This window comes from Hipposideros armiger, unplaced genomic scaffold (genome assembly GCF_001890085.2).
Source record: "Hipposideros armiger isolate ML-2016 unplaced genomic scaffold, ASM189008v1 scaffold_41, whole genome shotgun sequence".
In the NCBI taxonomy this organism is placed as follows: Eukaryota; Metazoa; Chordata; class Mammalia; order Chiroptera; family Hipposideridae; genus Hipposideros; species Hipposideros armiger.
In genome coordinates, this window is record NW_017731391.1 from 155,145 (window position 1) to 174,946 (window position 19,802).

General features: G+C 36.9%; 1 protein-coding gene across 1 annotated transcript in view; it reads left to right on the forward strand.

The window, feature by feature from the left end:
- SYNE1 (spectrin repeat containing nuclear envelope protein 1) overlaps positions 1–19,802 on the forward strand; it is a 455,684-nt gene that overhangs the window by 137,865 nt on the left and 298,017 nt on the right. The window contains exons 15-22 of the mRNA XM_019638911.1: positions 5,880–5,992; positions 6,537–6,705; positions 11,947–12,043; positions 12,830–13,032; positions 14,881–15,045; positions 15,502–15,654; positions 16,691–16,834; positions 19,483–19,656. Coding sequence (XP_019494456.1) covers positions 5,880–5,992; positions 6,537–6,705; positions 11,947–12,043; positions 12,830–13,032; positions 14,881–15,045; positions 15,502–15,654; positions 16,691–16,834; positions 19,483–19,656 — 1,218 coding nt within the window. The remainder of the gene's footprint in view (positions 1–5,879; positions 5,993–6,536; positions 6,706–11,946; positions 12,044–12,829; positions 13,033–14,880; positions 15,046–15,501; positions 15,655–16,690; positions 16,835–19,482; positions 19,657–19,802) is intronic.

Below are 19,802 nucleotides of genomic sequence, written 5' to 3' on the forward strand. Positions count from 1 at the left end.
CCCAGGCATGGTGACTAACCCAAGTGGGCCCTTAATGCAGGCTGGAGTTTCCCAGGCTCCAAAGGCATTTCCCAGCACCATTCCCTCTCCATTTCTGGGACAAGTATTTCCTACCTTGTCTCCTCAACCCTTCCACACCTCCTCCCCCATCCTTACTCTTAGCTGATGGCACTGTTTCCTATTTCTCTGAGAAAATAGAAGCAATCAAAAAAGAATTTCCACAAGCTCCCACGACCACATCAACCCACGTGCATGCGTCTGTGCCTGCATATTCCATCGTCACTTCTGTCACCATGGGTGAACCATCTGTGCTCGAAGCGAAGGCCAACCCCTCCACATGTGCACTAGATCCCATCCTCCCTGCTCTTCTCCAAGAGACAACTCCTGCAGTTCTTCCTTTATTTATTGTTTTTTTGTCTCTCTTTGCTGGATTTCCCCCATCCATGTTAAGTGTGCTATTATTGCTCTCATTTTTAAAAGGTCTCTTTCTTAACTGCACTTCCCTTTCCAGCTATTATTCATTTTTTCTCTTTTATTTTACAATAGCTAAGCTCTTTGAAAGAGTTGTCTGTGCTTCATTTTGGTTTCAAAATTCTTCTCTCCCATTCTTTCTAGAACCAATCCAACCAAGTATTCCTTAGTCATGTTGTTTATCTCAGGGAGGGTTCTCCTTAATCCTCACTCAGTGGCCAATTCAGTCTTCATCTTACATCCCCCGTCAGAATCCTTTTACGTAGTTCTTCCTTCATCCTTGAAACACTTTCTTCATTTGGCTTCCTAGTTTTTATTTCTATTCCTCTAGCTGCCTTTCTAGTCTTTCCACAAATATTTATTATGTGATTTCTAGGTGCAAAGCAGTGTCCTAGGCATTTGTGATACACCCTATAAGCACAACAAACAAAAATCCCTACACTTATGTGACTTATCTAGTGGGAAGCGGAAGATGAGAAACAATAAAAATAATCAATAAATGTTAAATTAGAAGGTAAAAAAAACAGGAAGTATTAGACAGTGTTGCAATTTTAAGTAGGGTAGTCGGTGAAACCTCATTGAAACGATGACATCAAATAGGCACATTTCCACCTCAAGGCCATTGTCTGTGCCATCTTTCTGTAACGTTCTCTCCCCTTGACCTGAAACATTCTCCTACTGATATTCCCAGTCTATTCTTCTTCATTTCCTTTGGGCCTTTATTGAAAGGTCACCTCTTAATCAATACTTTCTTGGCCACATCTTTGAAATTACAACTCCCTATACCCTTCCCTGTTCAATTATTCTCTTTAGCATTTATCTTCATCTTAACTGCTATTTTAATTATGTATCTTATGTATTGTTGATATCCTACAGTTATGTCACCTCTGTAAGGGCAAGGATTATTGTTTGTTTTTTCACTCTTGTATCCCCAGCTCCTAAAAATGATTTTAGAAATATGCAATTTATTTTTTTAAGATTTTATTGGAGAATTGGGGGAGGAGAACAGCATTGGAGAATCTGGGAAGGGGAACAGACAAGTTGCTGTCCTTTTGTTATTCAGTCTAGTTGTGGAGGACCTCACTTCACTGGCCCATGTTGGTATTATCGTTGCGCTCTTCCCGGGTGAGGCAGATCAGTCACCAGGCCCTGGATGGCCACTCACAGCGGCTCTTGGCAGCTCATGCCGGCTGCCAGCCGCTCATGCCAGCTGCCTGCCACTCACGGTAGCTTTACAGCAGCCCACTGCAGCAGGGGCTGCAGCCTACACCATCACCGATGACTCACGGCAGCCCAGCTCCAGGTCGAGCTGTTGTTCACCATCTTAGCTGTAGAGGGCGCAGCATCACTGGCCCTCATGTGGGGTCCGAACCAGGGCCCTGCTGCTCAGAGCTGGCATCTCAAGCCAACTCTTAACCAACACGCTGCTTGGCCGGCCCCCCAATTTTTAATTGGGCCAATATTCCTCATTCATACTTTCTAAGAATTTGTCCATTTGACTAAGTTTTCAAAATTAATGGCATAAAATTGTTCAAAATACTCTCTTCTATTTTTTGGTAATTTTTCTGTGCCTAAATTTTACCTATTTTTATGTGATGTTGTTTCATTGCACCTTCTCACTTCCCTTGATTGCATCTTTGGCCTTGTTGGTTTTCTCTGTCATATCCTAGCTATCTTTGACTACCCACTTTCTTACCAGAGGAATGGTGTTATCACTTTTTTAACAGTTTCGCTCTGGCTGCTGTGTGGGAATAGATGGGATTAGGGATAGAAGGTAGGAGCTAATGAACCAGCGTCAACAGTCTCAGTGATCCAGGTGGAGTTGCAAAAACCAGGGTGACAGTTGTAGAAATGATGGAAATGGCCAGATCCTGAATATATTTTGAGGACAGAGCAAAGAGAATTTTCAACATTAGATATCGATTGTGAAGGAAGGCGCGTCGTACATGACATTATGATTTTTGGACTGACCAACTGGAAAATGGAGTCCATCAATTAAGATAGAGAAACAAGGAAGCAAGTTTGGGAGGAAAGATCAGAGGTTCGGTTGGGGGATGAGGCTTTTTTGCATTCCAGTGGACATATGGAGAAAAGAAACAGGAGCTCAGAATAGGGGGATAAGCTGGAGACAAATATTCAGAGTCATCGGCATATCGAGGGGTGTTTAAAGCTCTAAGACTAGAGAAATTCAATAAAGACGTATAGCTAAAGAAGAGAAAAGGCTCAAGAACCGAGCCCCAAGGGAGTCCAGTGTTAAGAGATCACAGAATAAAGATGAACCAGCCAAAGACTGTGAGAAAGAACAATCAGTGAAGCAGGCAGGGATGCAGCTACTGTGCTGTCTTAGAAGAAAAAGGAAGTGGTGTATCAGGATAGGGGATTTTCGGTAGGATGGCGAGCGATCCTTTTGAAATGCAATTCAGCTCATTTCACCCCTCTGCTCCAAACTCCCCACTGACTTCCATCTACTCAAAATAAACAACAAAAATTCTTACAAAGGCCCATGAGGCCCACAGATCAGCAGCCCTTTCCCTCCTGTCCCCTCCCCGCCCCCTAACCTGCTATCCCGATTGTCCCCTTTGGTCCATCTCAGTCCCTGGGGGAGAGAGGTAAGCCGTGAGCTCCCACAGCCATGCGGGTGTGTCAGTTTCCCTCTGCAGTTCCCTGTTTCGCTTTATGTGTTTATTGGCTTACTAGGTACGTTCAAGTTCAGAATTAATATGTCTTCTAGTAAATTGGAAGTTTCATCATTAAGCAGTTAAATTATAATGATTTCTGTTATGAAATCTATTTTATCAGATACGCATATGCTGATGCCAGCCTCCTTTGATTAGTATTTGCCTGGCGTGTTGTTTCCCATTCTATTAATTTCAACCTATCCATGTTCTTAGTGTTTAGATGTATCTCTTGTAAGAAACAGATGGCCCTGTTTTATTTGCTTCCCTTTTATTTGTTTGATCTGACAATCTCTGCCTTTTAACTGGTGGATTTATATTCTATTCACATTTATTTATAATTATTGATATACTTGAACTTGTTTCTACCGTCTGCCTCTTTGCTTCCCATTTACTCTAATTCCCCCCTGCCCCCCCCCCACAGTCCTGCTATTTATAAGCTGATTGAGGGGTTTTTCATTTCAAATGAATTGTTTGTTCATTTACTTGCCTGTTTTTCTTTTTCCATGTTTTACCCTCTACTGATTTGAACATTATCAACTCTCGGTGAATAGTAGGGTTGCCCTTGAAATTATGCTATAGAGTCTACAAAATTGAAAGTTAAGCAGTGTCTTCACCACCTCTTAATCAATATAAGGCAATAAGAACACTTTAACCAGATCCTTCTCTTCCTAACTTACAAGCTGTTGTTTTCAACTATTAATTGCTCCTATTTTTCTAACACTATAAATTTGTTGTTTCTGCTGCTTCTCACAAATGGTGACTTGTTTCATGTGCTTGGTGATTTTTGCTTTCCTCCTCCTGTATTACATTTGCTACCAACCAGGCCCACACCAGCCCCCTTTGAGGGTTCTGGCTAAATGTAAGAGTCTCTATGTCAGTGTTCTCACCTTAGTCAAGTCCCAAGACAAAATCTCCTGCAGCAAATGTGCAGGTATTTGCTTTGGGACCATCAGCTTTTTCCATTTGATATTGCTCACAGGTCTGCGATCCGGTTCAGGGTCCTGAATGGGAGACATAAAAGATTTCACTTGCTTCCCGTCAACTCACCGGTGAATTAAAGTCACATGCTGTTCTCAGCGTCTGGCTGTTGTAGAGTGAGATTGCCTTTCCAGAGGACCTAGTGACATCATGCCAGCTGTAGTTCTTTTGTCATATGTTTGAAACTGTTCTTGTTTGTTTTGATATCTTGTCAAGATTTTTTAAATGAACTAGTTACTTAAAAGTACAATAGGGAAAGCTTCTTAGAAGGCAACTGAACATTTGGGTATTCCGGCACCCCATCCATACATTCACATACGGCCACACACAACACATCCAAACTGGGCGTGGCGGTGGCCCCAGTTGGCCCTGCAGTCACTTGGGGAGTCTCAGCCAAGATCATTTGCTGTAGAAATGTGTCTGGATGATACAAAGGAGGTGGAGAGTGACAGAAGCACTCACAGTCAGTAGCCGCTATAGGAGCGTTCTCTGTTCTTTTGACCAGCTTGGCGGCATATAGTGCCCTTTTTCTGGGCAAGGAGCTGGTGAATATCTGTGCAGTTCCTTAGAGATTAAAAGTAGCTCAAAACACAGTTCATAGTAAAATATATCAGGATGGAAATAGTTTGGCCCTGGCTTTTTCTACAATGTAAAAGCTAATCCCCCCCACATGAATTTCACTTATGTGAACAAATGCACATGACTTTAGCATTTTAATCTATGAGAACCTTCATTTCCCCGCCCCGCTTCCATCAAGTGTTTCTCTTATGGCTTTAGGCTGGTTTTTGGTGGTGGTTGTTGTTTTTGTTTTTTGGGGGTTTTTGCTTCTATTTTCTCCAATCAATCCACTAAATAATGGTGTGAGAGAAACAATATCAATTTAAATGTATCATTCTGGTGGGCTAATGTGTCTTACTTTTCAGCGAGTATTGGGTATTTGTTCTGCTATTGAAAAACAAATTAAACTCTAGAAAATATGACAGAATCTCCTTTCACTTCTCTCCTTCTTTGCTTCTGTGTGAGAAATTGGCTAGGATTTGTGAAATTCATGTAAGTCTTTATATAAATCAGCCTGTTGACAGTGAAACACTCAGAAAATAAATCAAGGGAGATTCAAATTAATCTAAATAAATGATTCAAATTACGGAGCTCTATACAGCCTACAAAGAATATTTATAAACATCGCACACGATATCTTTGGGACATTCCCTGTGCTTGATTGAAATGTTCTAACCATAAGGGTATTTTCTTAATATATTGTAATAGAATTGACTTACTTTAGATGGCAAGCAAGTATCTTTATGATAGCTTGCATGCATTCAAAAGAAAAAGACTCTAATATTTTTACCATTAAAGGGTTAAATTAGTTGTGCTCAGTTTTCAGCTTTTAAAAATCAGCATATGTAAAATTTGAGGAAGGAGAAAAATACCCAATCATTGTTTATAGCAGTGATTACATGTTCCTTTGGACCATGTACCTTTAAAATGTGTGAAAGCATTGCTGTGCAAGTGTCATGTGTGTTTAAAGATGCCATAATTATTAGATGCGGCTCTAGCACGGGGTCTTATAGGCAAGCACTGGACTCCTGTACAAGGTACAAGCTTTTGACAGTCACCAAGCCGCATATGGATGTGGCAGCAGGATGAAATTGTTGAATACATTGACTCATCGGTACAGGCTGAAAATTATGCTTCTGAGCCTCCTGTGAACATGTTTCCTCATTTTTTTATTTTTTTAAAATTGTATCTTAGGATCTGCTTCAAAACACAGATGCCCACAAAAGAGCCTTCCATGAAATCTACCGGACCAGGTCTGTCAACGGGATCCCAGTGCCCCCTGATCAATTAGAGGACATGGCCGAGAGGTAAGAGAATGCCTGGTTTTAAATGAAGTCTCTTTTTAAAATGCTTGGTGGATGCTTTTTCCATTTCTTTTCTTTTTAATGAATTGATTTTTTTTTTAACAGAAACGCTTACATTTGGTACAATAAAACTGGGCTCCCGTAGCATGTGCTTAAGAATGCCAACATTCTAATATAGCATTAAATAAAAACAGGAAACCTGAATATACCCAGAGCCTGGAAATCACAGAAATGGTTTCTTCAGAGGCTGTATTTTTATTCAGCACTGTGAGGAACATTATGTAATATTTCAAAAACAGCTTATAAAAGAAACAGAGGAGAGATGTGTTGGCAGGAGAAAGAACTAAATCAAAGACTTCCATCAATCATGATTTGCCTTTAAACCCAGAGCTAGAAAAGGAGTCAGACCTCCAGCTAGTGACGGATCAGCCAGACTTTAGAAGACCTGGTGCCTGCCTCCCCATTTAACCAGCTGACATGTAACAGGTTAAGTAAGCACTGTTCTGTTACTATTCGTTACATTCTGGAAACTGTGTTTTATTTCTAGGTTTCATTTTGTGTCCTCCACATCAGAACTGCACTTAATGAAAATGGAATTTCTAGAATTAAAGTACCGTCTGCTCTCGCTGCTGGTTCTTGCAGAGTCAAAGCTGAAGACTTGGATCATCAAGTATGGAAGAAGAGAGTCCGTGGAGCTGCTTCTGCAAAGCTACGTTGTAAGTCTCCCCGCTGCCTTGATAGACACGAGGGACCCCTGGGTTTAGCCTTCAACACCGACCAGTTGATTGGACACTGGTATTTTAATCTTGAATTTCAGCATGAAGGTGCCAGTGTGATAAACGGGTTTGATATGTTGGTGAGCTTTCCACAACAATCTGAAATATGCACCTGTATTCTTTGGAAGTATAGAAGGCTTTGCTGCATGAATCATACTGAACCATTGCGACTGACTTTATTGCATAAAAAAAAAGTTTTTGCATCACATACCCATGACTGTGATTGTGAGCTCACCATGGAAACAGAGTTAAAATACTTAAAGATTATCTTCATGTCTTCTAAAATCCAGTCATGAGTAGTTTAGGACAATTGAGAATTGAATTGTCTTAAACTATTTTTTTTAGGTTAGGTCCAGGATATCTTTTTTATGGCTATCCCCTGAGTTTCACTGCTTTTTGTGTGTATCCAGGAAGAGTAAAATTTTTACTGTAAACCTCTGTACCAATTTAATTTTTAAAGAGTATCTTCTATTGTGGGCTATCTATCTGTCTATCTATCTATCTATATGTACATATAGATAATTCTATGTATGTACATAGAATAGTAGCCCTGTATTAATGAAGGGATTAATATTAATGAAGATTGTTCTGTAACTAGCAGTTTCCATTTCTGTGTAATCAGAAAATTATAATTATTAAAGGCAGTTTATTTCTCTTAGACATGCATCTCTCCAAAATTTATTAGTAATACATATTTGCTTGCAAAATTATTGTGACTAGGGCATCTCAGTTCTATATTATTTCATTTATGTTTAATCACAAATTCTAAATGATAAATTAATGAATGTAAAATATAAGCCCATTCCTGACCTGACTAGTCGCAGTAACTCTGTAACAGGTATGAATGAATACTTATTGAAACCATGTCTCTACTGAAGCATCCTAGAACCATAATATATTTTGCTGCATTTTAATTTTCTAAGTGATAAGTGAATGACATGCATTTTAAGAAAAAAAATTTAACAGGTTTACAATAAAATCATTCTCTAGATTTACTACAATTGTCTCAGAAACAATTGTCCAAAAATGTGAAGTCTGTTATATGTTCCCTTATTCATTTTTAATTATTTTTGAAAGTAATGAAAATCCAATTTTTTCAGTTCAAGTAATTACATTAGTGTTTTAAATATTAAATACAGGTATGAGTTTATATTTGGGGGCTTAGTCATATCAAATGATGCACTCGGAGCTCAGTAGGTATTTATGCAAGATCCATCTTTGTTGTAGCTATTTAAGGGCAGCCAATCAGGTGGAAATGCCTAATAGGACTGTTGCATCAGGTGAATGTTCCAACACAATGATGTTTGTAATTCTGTTTGAACATCTCAAATAAAGTCTATGTAAAGAGAGAGTTGTTATTAATGATAAAAAAGCAGTGCTTTCTGCTTACTCCATAAAGTAAAGAGGAGTTCACCAAACTGTTCATTTTAAACTTCTTTTTAGATCAAAATTATTTGTGAAATTGTTACTTACTCTACAAAGATGGCAGATGTTTCATGAACATTTCCTAATATTCTTATCCCTATGTATCACTCACACTTCTTTTCCAAAAAGGGCTTAAAGGTATTTCTTGTTTAGTAGTTTGAATAACTGGGGGATACTGAATTTTCCCACATGCCAAGTGTTTTGCCTATGTCACCTCATCCCAGCGATGACCCCGATGACCCTGTGGCTGCATGTTTTCATAGTTTCGCTGAAGCGACGAACATCCTGGAGCGCTCAAGCCACAGGCAGCATCCTGGTGGCAGAGTTGGTGCGAAGTGGAATCACGATTGGAATCCACATCTTTCTGACCCAAAAGCCTTTGTGCTTAAGTACTGAACTTCACCATTTGACAAAATAAGCTGTGCAAAAAGTTTGTTTTTCAAGCTTAAAAGACCAAATCACTAAAACGATCTGTTGTAGCTTAGCGAACTAAAGAATGTAGCTCACATAAATTTATTAGTTCCACTGAATGTGGGTCCATATTTGACAATATTTTATACTTCCATACTGTAGCCTGAAAGTCTCCATTATTTCTGTTACAGGCAGCCTGGCATCAGGGCGGGTAGGGTGAGGGGGAGGTGACTATGGGAGCCTGGCTACCAGTCACAGAGAAATGTCTTGAATCAAGGCTCAACTACTTACTACCCATGTGACTTTATAAATAGCTTAATTTTTAGAAGACTTAGTCTCTCTTCAGTTAATAATAATAATAATAATTAATAATAATAATAATAATAATAGAATAATAGGTTTGTCTAAGGAACAAAGACTGACCCAGACTGTTTTTCCTCCATCTTGTACCCCATGCAGCCTTTCACATCCTTTTGGGGTTTTCAGTCAACCACTCTCTATAACAGACTATTTCAAAGAGTGTAAAGACTTTCAAATGAAACCATGCATCAGTTTCTTAAATGCAATTCTTTCCTTGGTTTCTAAAAGAAAAATTATTGTAATGAGCCCTATGCTGCTACATCATCTAATAACCAAAGCACTATTCAGGATGTACCATAATCATCTTTTCCTTAGTCTGAATTCTGTTTGATTTATTCATCTGAAAAAAAAAAACCAAAAACCAGACACATTTTTTTTTTAAGGGTTAGAGAATTAGAGAATGTGCTTCCTACTACTTTTTGTATGAGGCGTTCACGTACACAGCTGATAGGTACTTAAGGAATTCTTGGGAAATATTTCACAATGCTTGTTAGTTAACTCAGGCCACATGCTACTGAGGAGACATCGCATACTGTAACGTAAATCGGAACCCGATTGCTTTGGCTCTCACTGTCAGATTGCTCTTGATGTGACCATGTTAGTTAACACACAGGCTCCAATTTTCCTATGGAAGAAATAGGATAACCTTTCATTTTTTTCACATACAAAAGAAGAAGAGCCCTTGGAATTGTGGGCTATGTGAATGTAACATAAGTAATATGAACATTTATTTTTTATTCATAATTATTTTATTAATGTACATAGGCAATTCTGATGAAACCACTCCTCAAAGTGAATTTTTTAAATCTTAAATTATCTGGTTTAGCTCACTTTAAGTGAAAGTGATGAACTTTTAATTTATAATATCTGTATTTATCTTGTAAGCGTAGAAATACAACCTTTTCCACTGAGATTGTGAGTTTAGTGGTATGGAGAGGTATCTTATTTTTCTTAAAGTGCCACCAACTTTAAAAGCCTCTTGACTCACATGGCTTATTTGTTGAAGTTGATAGCCAAATGGAAGTCTTATTTTGAAAGCAATAAACTAATCCTGTCGCTGTTATTTTAAACATACAATTGTGTTTACTTTTCATTCTTCTGAGAGTGTGTCTAGATAGCTAGCTCACAATAAAATGGAGAGTTAGTAGTCTTCCTGCTAAAGTGATTCTAATAGACAAAATAATTCATGTCACTAAATGGATTTACTCAACAGTCAGGGAAAAAAAGAACCAAAATAAATGAAACAATTAAAAATAAAAGTAAAAGATAAGGTATCTTCCTTTAAAAATTAATTGCCTAGTTTTCCTCATAGAAAACCTCAGAAATACTTTAATGAATCCCTACTATATTTATAATATGCTTAAAACATCCATTCCCCCTTGGACCAAAAATGAAACTGGAAATAAACTTTTCTCTCTTCCTCATTTATAATTAATTTGTAACGTACTCTAGCAAAAACAAATTTAAGTCTTACTGCCGAGTACAGGCACTATTCCCTATTTCTTTGATTCTTAGAACAATTAATTGTTTTGCCATTAGCATCTTGAAATGTGTGCCAAAACTAAATGGAGACTGTTTTTTAAAACTTTCCCAGGTATATTTATCTCTTCAGTTCCTTACAGTGTCTTGGACATTAGGTATAATTTTCCATTTTTTATCAAATTAGGACTTGCTTGTTTGGTTAAATTACTCTTCCTCCAGTTAGGAAGCAGGGTGAGGTTAAGGGAGTGGGCCATAAGGCTAAATAATGAATTGACCAGATATTATGGGCTTATTTTATCCTCACATAAAAATAATGAAGCCCATTAAAGTTACTGAATAAAGTATTCATCGTGGAACCCCTCATTCCAGGTAACTCACAGCTTTCTCTCTTCACTATTTCCCGTAGCCTAAATAGTTAATATATAAATAAAATGCTTTGTACACATATATTGATATGAAATATATTATTATGTAAATTTTAAATGTTATATTGAAATAGGATGAACATTTATTAATAAAATGAAGGGATTCCTATGACATTGCTGTATGAATAACTTTGCATCTGCACACAAGCATTGTGCATCTCCATATCAAGCATTCATCAGCATTTTTATTCAGGACGTTAGCTGGTTTTTGAAGGTTAATTTTGCATTTTATAATAATGACACTTATCAAGTAATTTAGTGGGTTTAAATCTTAAGAACTAATTATGCTATTAAAAGAATTAAGGAGCTTTTTGGTGATATGTTGTTACCTATAATTACATTAATTTTCTACTTTAGAGAAGTAGGAATAATCTTTGAAATGGGAGTTATTTCATATTTCTTGGTGTTAACAGTAATAAAATTTACCTACGGTTTTTTTTATATGTGTTCTTAATTTTATAGTACCCATTTGCTGATAGCGACTCTATTCCATATGTAAATTGCATTCTAACATAGATATAGACACGTCTTATCTGTAGTTTTTACACTAGAAAATAGAAATTGAAGAGCATGGATGACATGGATGGAAAGTGTGATTATTTAACGTTTTTCTACTTGTAAACATTTTTGTACCTTTTATTTTAAGGAAAGTGTTTTTGCTATGTGCTATTTATTTATAACCTGAAGTTCCTCAGAGCCATTATACACCAAGATTACTGTTCAAGGAGCAATAGAACCCCACCGCCAAAACACAGCGGGATACTTGATAGTGTTTCTCCAAATTTAGTGCTGTCTAAATGTTAGCCCCAGGTTCCCTGGAGAAACTTGTAAAAACAAATCTTGAGTGGAGGAGAAATAGAATATTTTCTCAATCTAGGGGTGAGTTAGAATTGAAAGTGTGGAAATAACTCAGTTTTCAGAATAATCAAGTTATTTATGGCAGTTGGATTTGATATTTTTAAGAAGAGCAAGGTTGAGTTTGGTAAATTTGGGTAACATAGCCACATACTGAAGAAAAGCGACTGGCATGTCTACATAAGCAGTATTCATTACCTTCTCACCATCCGTGCTTTTCTAGGCTTTTATAGAAAACAGCAAGTTCTTTGAGCAATATGAAGTGACGTACCAGATCTTGAAACAGACAGCTGAGATGTACGTCAAAGCCGATGGTTCAGGTAAGACTCATGACGGAATTTGTTGCAGTGTCGAATACAGTAAAATCTAGAACCTACAGGTTTCTGTAGGATCAAATCACATTTTCTCTGCAGAATCTTTGTGTGACCATGCCATTGGCCTGGAGAGTACATACTGGATTCTCTCCCACTGACTTTGTGCTATATCTAATGTGCATAATCGTGTGCGCGCGTGTGTGCGTGCGTGCGTGTGTGTGTGTGTGTGTGTGTGTGTGTGTGTGTGTGTGATCTTCTAAGAGAGCAAAATAGCATTCATTTCCTAAATTGCTGTAAAGTATGTTTTTAGCATTTGTGATTGATACTGTGTGTGTGTCCATCTATTTGAGTGTATATAAAATGTGAACAAATCCATATTTTGCCATGTACAATGCACGCCCATGTATAATGTGCTCTTGTATATAATATGCACCCGCGTTTTTGGCCCAAACTCTCAGGGAAACAGAATTAGTACTACCTATATATAATGCGTATCCTTATTTTTCCCTCATAAACTTGGGCAAAAAAGTGTGCATTATATATGGCAAAATATGGTACATGCCATTTATTGCATCGCATTTATCAGGAATTTTAAATATATTATCACCTTTAATCTTTATAAATACCTATGAATAAAACATAGTTCCCAGTACTAACTGAATGAAATCCTAACATTGCATCTGCTACATTTATAATCTAAAAAAAATTATAGGACTTAGATTTTATGGCCTTAGATATATTTTAGGATTTAAAATATAAAAGAAGGATTGCAGTTTGTTTTACCTGTTTCAGTGGAAGAAGCTGAGAATGTGATGAAATTCATGAATGAAACTACTGCCCAGTGGAGGAACCTCTCAGTAGAAGTCAGAAGTGTGAGGAGCATGCTGGAAGAAGTAATTTCTAACTGGGATCGATATGGCAATACTGTGGCTAGTCTTCAGGCCTGGCTAGAGGATGCTGAGAAAATGCTAAATCAATCAGAACTTGCCAAAAAGGTAAGATTCCTTCTTACCAAAGGAAATGAGCACATGTACATTTAATTTTACTAAGCAATGTCACCCCAATAAATTTAATTTTAAAAATTAAAAAAATAAAACTATAGTAGTAAATAAGTAAGTAAATAAATAAATAAATAAATAAATAAATAAATAAATAAATAAATAAAAATAAGAGGATTTCACAGCGTAGTTCTCTAGGGAATGTTACATATTTGCAGATTGGACTCAAGAATTCTGACTTTGCCTGAAAAGCTGCACTTTCAGGTTATTAAATTATTTTAGACCAAGAAATACACTGTTTTACAAAAGTTATGTTAGAACAGTTCCTTGTCCGGTTCCAAGTTTGATTTTGCATTCAGAAGCGCAGTAACGGATGGAGGGACAGCCAAACCCAGTGGGCAGCAGAGGGCGCTATACTCACAGTGAGGTCTGTATTTGAAGGGGCATGTCCAAGGCACCAGCCACGGGAATTCCTAATTTAAGATGAAAATAGCTTTGGCTAACATAGTGCTTAACCTGTGTGATGGCATACACCAGTTGAACAGATGGGTCACCACAGTGTTGTCCCTTTGGGTATGCATTTTTGGATTTTAGCAACCCTCAGTCAAGAAGGGTGTCACTCTGAGGAGGAGTGATTTTACTGCCATGCTCCCCCCACCCCGCCCCCACCCTTTGATTACAGTTGTATATGTTTGTGTGCAAAAATTACTGTTTTCCTTTAATGTCATTTACATTAAAAATTAACGTGAAATGGACTGATTTCTGTGCATATACTTCTTAATGGGAGCCTGACATTTTCCCTTTTATATGGAAAAGATGTTAAAATGCCAGGCTGCCATTAAGGAGTACAGCACATACATAAGAATTGCTGCTCGCCATCCAAAACTGTTCCGTTTATTATTGTGTAATCCAATTAGGTGTATACTTTTCAAAAAGTCTTACTATTTTATATTTCATTTAGATTACATATTCTTGTGTAGGCTGACAGTGACAAGAATTATATACCCATACGGATTTTGGCTTTTCTGATTAGACCTGCAGCTCCCCGGTAGATGGTCTTAATGTGTTAATTTCATCTGAGGAAACATAAGCGCCAGAAACAGAAGTGTTCTCATCTATTTATGGAGGAAGTCCTCCCACACAGAGCTTATGAAGTGGATTTTGAATTATCTTTTGTTAGCCCTGGTTTTTTACTGTGGTGTATGTACACATACACACAAGCACTCAACTTGAAATCAGGTGAAAACTGCTTCATTGCCCACTGTGTAACCTTAAAACAACAAGGAAGGATGTTATTGTGTTAAGTGTTCATGGCCCAGATATTTAATTTTTAAAAATTTTTCTGTGATGATTTATCTCCATGATTGTTAATTATCTTGGATATACTATAGTCAGGTTTTAAAATCAAAAGTAACAGGTCCAAAGTGTGTTTACAATTTCTTTAAGGAGGCTATATATTTTCCTGAAATAGTATGTGTTTTATATGACTCTGGCACTGGTATTTACTAGCCTGAAAATTATGTACAAGTCCATTACACTCACAGAAATTCAGCTTTTTCAACTGTAAAATAGGAATAACAGAAAATGGCCATGTTTTGTTTTCATCTTCAGCAAAAGATATGGAACCTGTACTCACATAGATATTCTTATAAAAAGTCATAGCATTTCCAGTTCAGATTTTTGAACCTCTTCGTCAACAATTTGCATTTTGAAAGAGATTTAGGGTTTACCTTAACATTTGCACAAATTTTAGAACAAAGGTATTTCCCTTAGTCTGGCCTTTTTTATGTACTTTATTAAATTTGGTTTATGGTTTACGATAGTGTGCTTTGTTTTTTGTTTTAGGATTTTTTTCGAAATTTGCCTCATTGGATACAGCAACACACTGCCATGAATGATGCTGGCAATTTTCTAATTGAAACGTGCGATGAGCTGGTTTCCCGTGATCTTAAACAACAATTATTATTGCTAAATGGGCGATGGAGGGAGTTGTTTATGGAGGTCAAGCAAGTATGTCTTTCAAATCTATATATGCCTAGAACATGCATGTGTTATAAATGTGATAAACAGTCGGTTTAGAGACTACTTTATTGTTATAGCATGGACTTATTAAGGAAGAATACAGATGTGTTTAGAACTGTCATGTTTCTGTTTGGTCCTTTAACCTTTCCCATTTATAATGGAGCGACATTACAGAAATGTATAATTTGATTAAGGATCGTATTGCCATATGGGGCCTATGTATATGGAACGATTCATGTTTAATTCTTCACTTCTGTGCTAGTTCCGGTTTTCCTTTCACAGTAATTGGATTTAGTTCAAGTGTATCTAAAATAAGAATCGAGAATTAGTCTTTAGTACCATGTAACAATTCCAGCGTGTATGGAGAAATAAAGGCTACAGGCTCCCAGCGTCTTGGCGTAACGATTTTCAGCGTTTCTCTCCTCTCCTCCCTTTCCTCGACAGTATGCTCGAGCTGACGAGATGGACAGAATGAAGAAAGAATACACAGACTGTATTACCACCCTGTCTGATTTTGCAACCGAAGCCCATAGGAAACTTTCTGAACCTTTAGAAGTCTCTTTTATTAATGTCAAGTTATTAATTCAAGACTTGGAGGTGAGGTGGTGTGGTTTCTAGACCATAAAGAGAAAAACCTATTCTATTGTGAAACAGAGATCAGTGAAGTTATTCAGGTCATTGGAAAGCGCTTTCTGTATCTCCTTGGCATCGTTTTGACATGTGTAAATATCCTGACTTGAACTCAAAATTCTTTTTTAAATGTAAACAAATAAAACATCTATTTGAATTTTTAAATATGTTTTGACTATAAAGTAACTTCAAAATAGTTCTTTTTTTTTTAATTTGGAGAGATTTTTTTTTTATCTACAGCCAAATTTTAAAGCACTAGGAGAAAACTGGAGACATTTATAGATAGCATCTCTCTATGAATACCTCCAACAATAAAGGATTTACTAAATGAATGGTGCTATTTATATATTTTGAATATCCTACAGCTCTCAAAATGAAGTAGTGAAAGAATATTTAATGACATGAAAAACTTTTCCAATATGCTATTAAGTGACAAAAACAAAAAACAGTATATTCCTTTTTCTTTTTTTGTAAAAATAAAAAATGGGTGTAAACACACAGTAAATATTAATGATAAATGATGGGCTATTGGTTCTGGTTATCACTATGTGAAAGGACTGTAAGCAATCTAAATTTTTTTCCTATTATCTCTAATTTTTAAATTTTATGCAATGACAGTGTGTTACCGTTTAAAGAAAAAGTAGGTTGTTTAATTTTTAAAGTCAGAGGAATTGCCCCAAATTATTAATATGCATCTACCTGATATAATGTTTACATACTACATTAACACACATATGTTGAAAATGTAAGGATTACTTCAGCTTATTTTTATGTTTGTTTACAGAATTATGGTTACTTTTCAAGGAAAGCTTTCATTTATTTATTTGATATTACCAACAAATATTAGTAATGAAGAAAGCAATAACTGGGATCTCCAGAAGTTGATTATAAGTATAGAATTATATACAGTGCATATTGATTTTTGTCCAGCCTCCTGTAAAATCCTGAAAGTCAAAGGAAATGTACTGTGTGTTAATTTAGCTGATTCAATTATCCCATGCAGGATATTGAGCAAAGGGTTCCTGTGATGGAAGCTCAATACAAGATAATCACAAAAACAGCACACCTCATTTCCAAAGAGAGCTCCCAAGAAGAAGCTAATGAAATGTTTGCAACCATGTCTGGGCTCAAAGAGCAGCTAACCAAGGTGGGCAAACACTTGCGTGCACAGCACCGTGTGTGGGACCAACACTGCCTTCTGCTGGCCTTACACCTCCTCTGTCACCCGTGGGCAAATTGTTTGCTTGTTCATAAATCGTACTTCTGCTGCTTATTGGGATTTTGATATAGTAACTGGTCATGAGTTTTAAAAATGAAACTATGGGGCTGATATCAAGTATTACCTCTGTGATTTCTAGAAGTACTGGTAGCTGTATTTTATGGAAAGATAAGCCTCTTCAGGAAGACAGGGGGCCAATTAAATGTGATGAAACAAAGCGTGGGGGAGAGGAAGACAAGGGGGAGTAGGACTACAGCAGGTATTGAAGTAAGAATCCCCAAGTGCCCTTTTATTGAGATTTATTTGATATGCCTTCACTCTAAGAGTATTATGCTATTTTCTGCTTGCATTGCCACAAAGCAGTGGGAATTCTGCCTTCTTCATCTCATGGAGCTCACCGTAGACTTAAAATACAGAGGGTACCAAAAACATGTATGCACATTTTAAGAAAGGAAAAAAACTGTATTAAAACTGTAATACTCAACATATACCAATAACAAAAGATGAATACAAGTCATGTGTATACATTTTTTTGGCACCCCTGGTATATACACTTATGCCACTTTTGTGCAGGGGACTCAATGAATATCAAACATTAGCCATAAACATTTCCTCTTCTGTTCGGGATTTTCCTTAAGACTTTTGGAAGTTCCACTGGGATTTTTTTTTTTTATCTAAAGTTGAAATGTATGAAGATGGTATTGTTTGCATAGTCCATTTAGATTGGGTAACTAATTTGTGGTAAAAGAAAGGAGTAATTATATTGGGTTGTTGGGAAAGTCATGACGTATTTTTTCGATGTTTTTCGTTGCAAAAATGCATCATGGCTTTTCTGACAACCCAATATAAATGAATAAAAAAACTGTAATGAAGAATTGGGAAACAGAGTAAAAGAAGGCAGAAAAACCTGCTAATTAGGAGAGAAAAAGTATAAAGCGAATAACATATGAAATCAGAAGTGGAGAATTAATGAAAAAGATAAATAAATGAGATCGGTGAAAATAGGAAGACTTACTGTCATTGAAAAAAAGGAGAAAATTTATCTAACTGGTATATATTAGAACGTTAATTTTTAATTCTTTTTATTTTAACATTCAAGTTAAGATTACAAAGATGGGGTACAATTTGAAGTCAGCATTACCGATTGGATAACCTTCAAGCAGCTTTCTGAGCCATGTCTTGAACTTGCAACATCTTAGCCTAGACCAGGTTTATCGATTTAGGGCGATTTCTAAACAAGCAAATTGCACCTATAGACACATCTCAGTCATATGCTTTTTTACTGCTGCTTCAGATGTAGCATCTTGGTAAGTTTTCTACTATATCCAAGAAACATTTATAAAGCACACCAATGTTTTATACAGTAAAACCTTGAATTGCGAGTAATTTGGTTTGCGGGTGTTCCGCAAGACGAGCAAACGTTTCTAACACATTTTAACTTGGTAAACAAGCGATGTCTTGCAATACGAGTAGTTTGTTTCTGGAACGAATTATGCTCACAAACCAAGGTACTCCTGTACATGCTAGCAGATCCTCTTCATTTTCTTCAGAATAATTTTAGCAAAGCCTTGTTGCAATGGATAAGAAGCTTCCTTTTGGTGAGTTTTCCTTCAGACAATGCATTCGAGAGCTTGAAAATATTTATAATTTAAGAAAAAAGCAAAACAATCTACGTACTAACAAGTACTCAGTTTCCTTTTCTTGGTCCCCAAAGTTTCCATAATACTTTGGGAGCAACCCTAAATAACATGAGTGGGACAGGAAGCTCATGGAGAACTGTGTGGTCCTGGAACTCAGCAGAAAAGTGACAAGGCAGACATTTTATGGCTTTCTTAATCTCCACGAGCTGTTGGCCTCATCCTGAAAACAAAGATAATACAGGTGTATAGAGTAACACCATTTTGTAAAAGACAAGTAGAAGATGAGAGCGGGGCTAGTTCAGACTAGGGAGATGTCCCTGAGCGTAGGAACCTTCGTGAATGAATTGGTATATGAGTGCTGGGATGAATAGCATCTCGCTAGAGAGGTAGTCAATCATGGAGCTTGGGGTGGGGGTGGGGCGGGTAGGAAAGCTCATGGCCTGTCGGGGAAGAATGCATCAACAAGTTTGTAAGTATCTTCTGGAGTTATTAAGACTTCAAGTAGTAGAGCTCTTGACAGTAAAATTGGAAGGCACAGGTTAGTCTAGAATGTAATTCGTGACTATCTTCTGTCAGATTTTGAGGCTGAAGTGAAGATGGGTGATGCAGGTTACGAAGTAGAATTCGATGAAGTGGAATGTGGTTCAATAACACCATCACTTAGATGAGAAAATGCTATCTACATGGACTATTGAGATTAATTTTCATTAGAAAACTCTGGCACTTATTTATCTCAGTGGTATAATCTATAGTATTGTTTTTTACATCAAAATTTAGCACTACATAGGACATATCGTTAAACAAATGTCTTTGGAGATTTGTAAGCACAACATGACCATGTTACTAAAGAAAATGTTTCTGACAGCTATGGAGAGTATCCTGAGCTTGTGGCACTTCATGGCCTTTAATAGAATTTTTGTCTTTGTATTTTTAAAGGTCAAAGAACGTTACACCCCTCTTCTTCATGAGTCTCAACAACTGTCAACACCTTTGGAGGAATTAGAAAAGCAGATGACGTTCTTTTATGAGTCACTTGGGAAAATCAATGAGGTTATCACAGTGCTTGAGCATGAGGCACAATCTAGTGCTCTTTTTAAACAAAAACATCAGGTAAGAAAAAGTCCCTTTCAGGAGACATAGTTATTTAAAAGTAATAAAGCTGAGAAAGTGCTTCAAGTGGTAGAAATCCCATTAGGACAAGAAACAAAATAGTACTGGCAATGCAAAACAAAAATCCATCATGTCCAATGATGAAA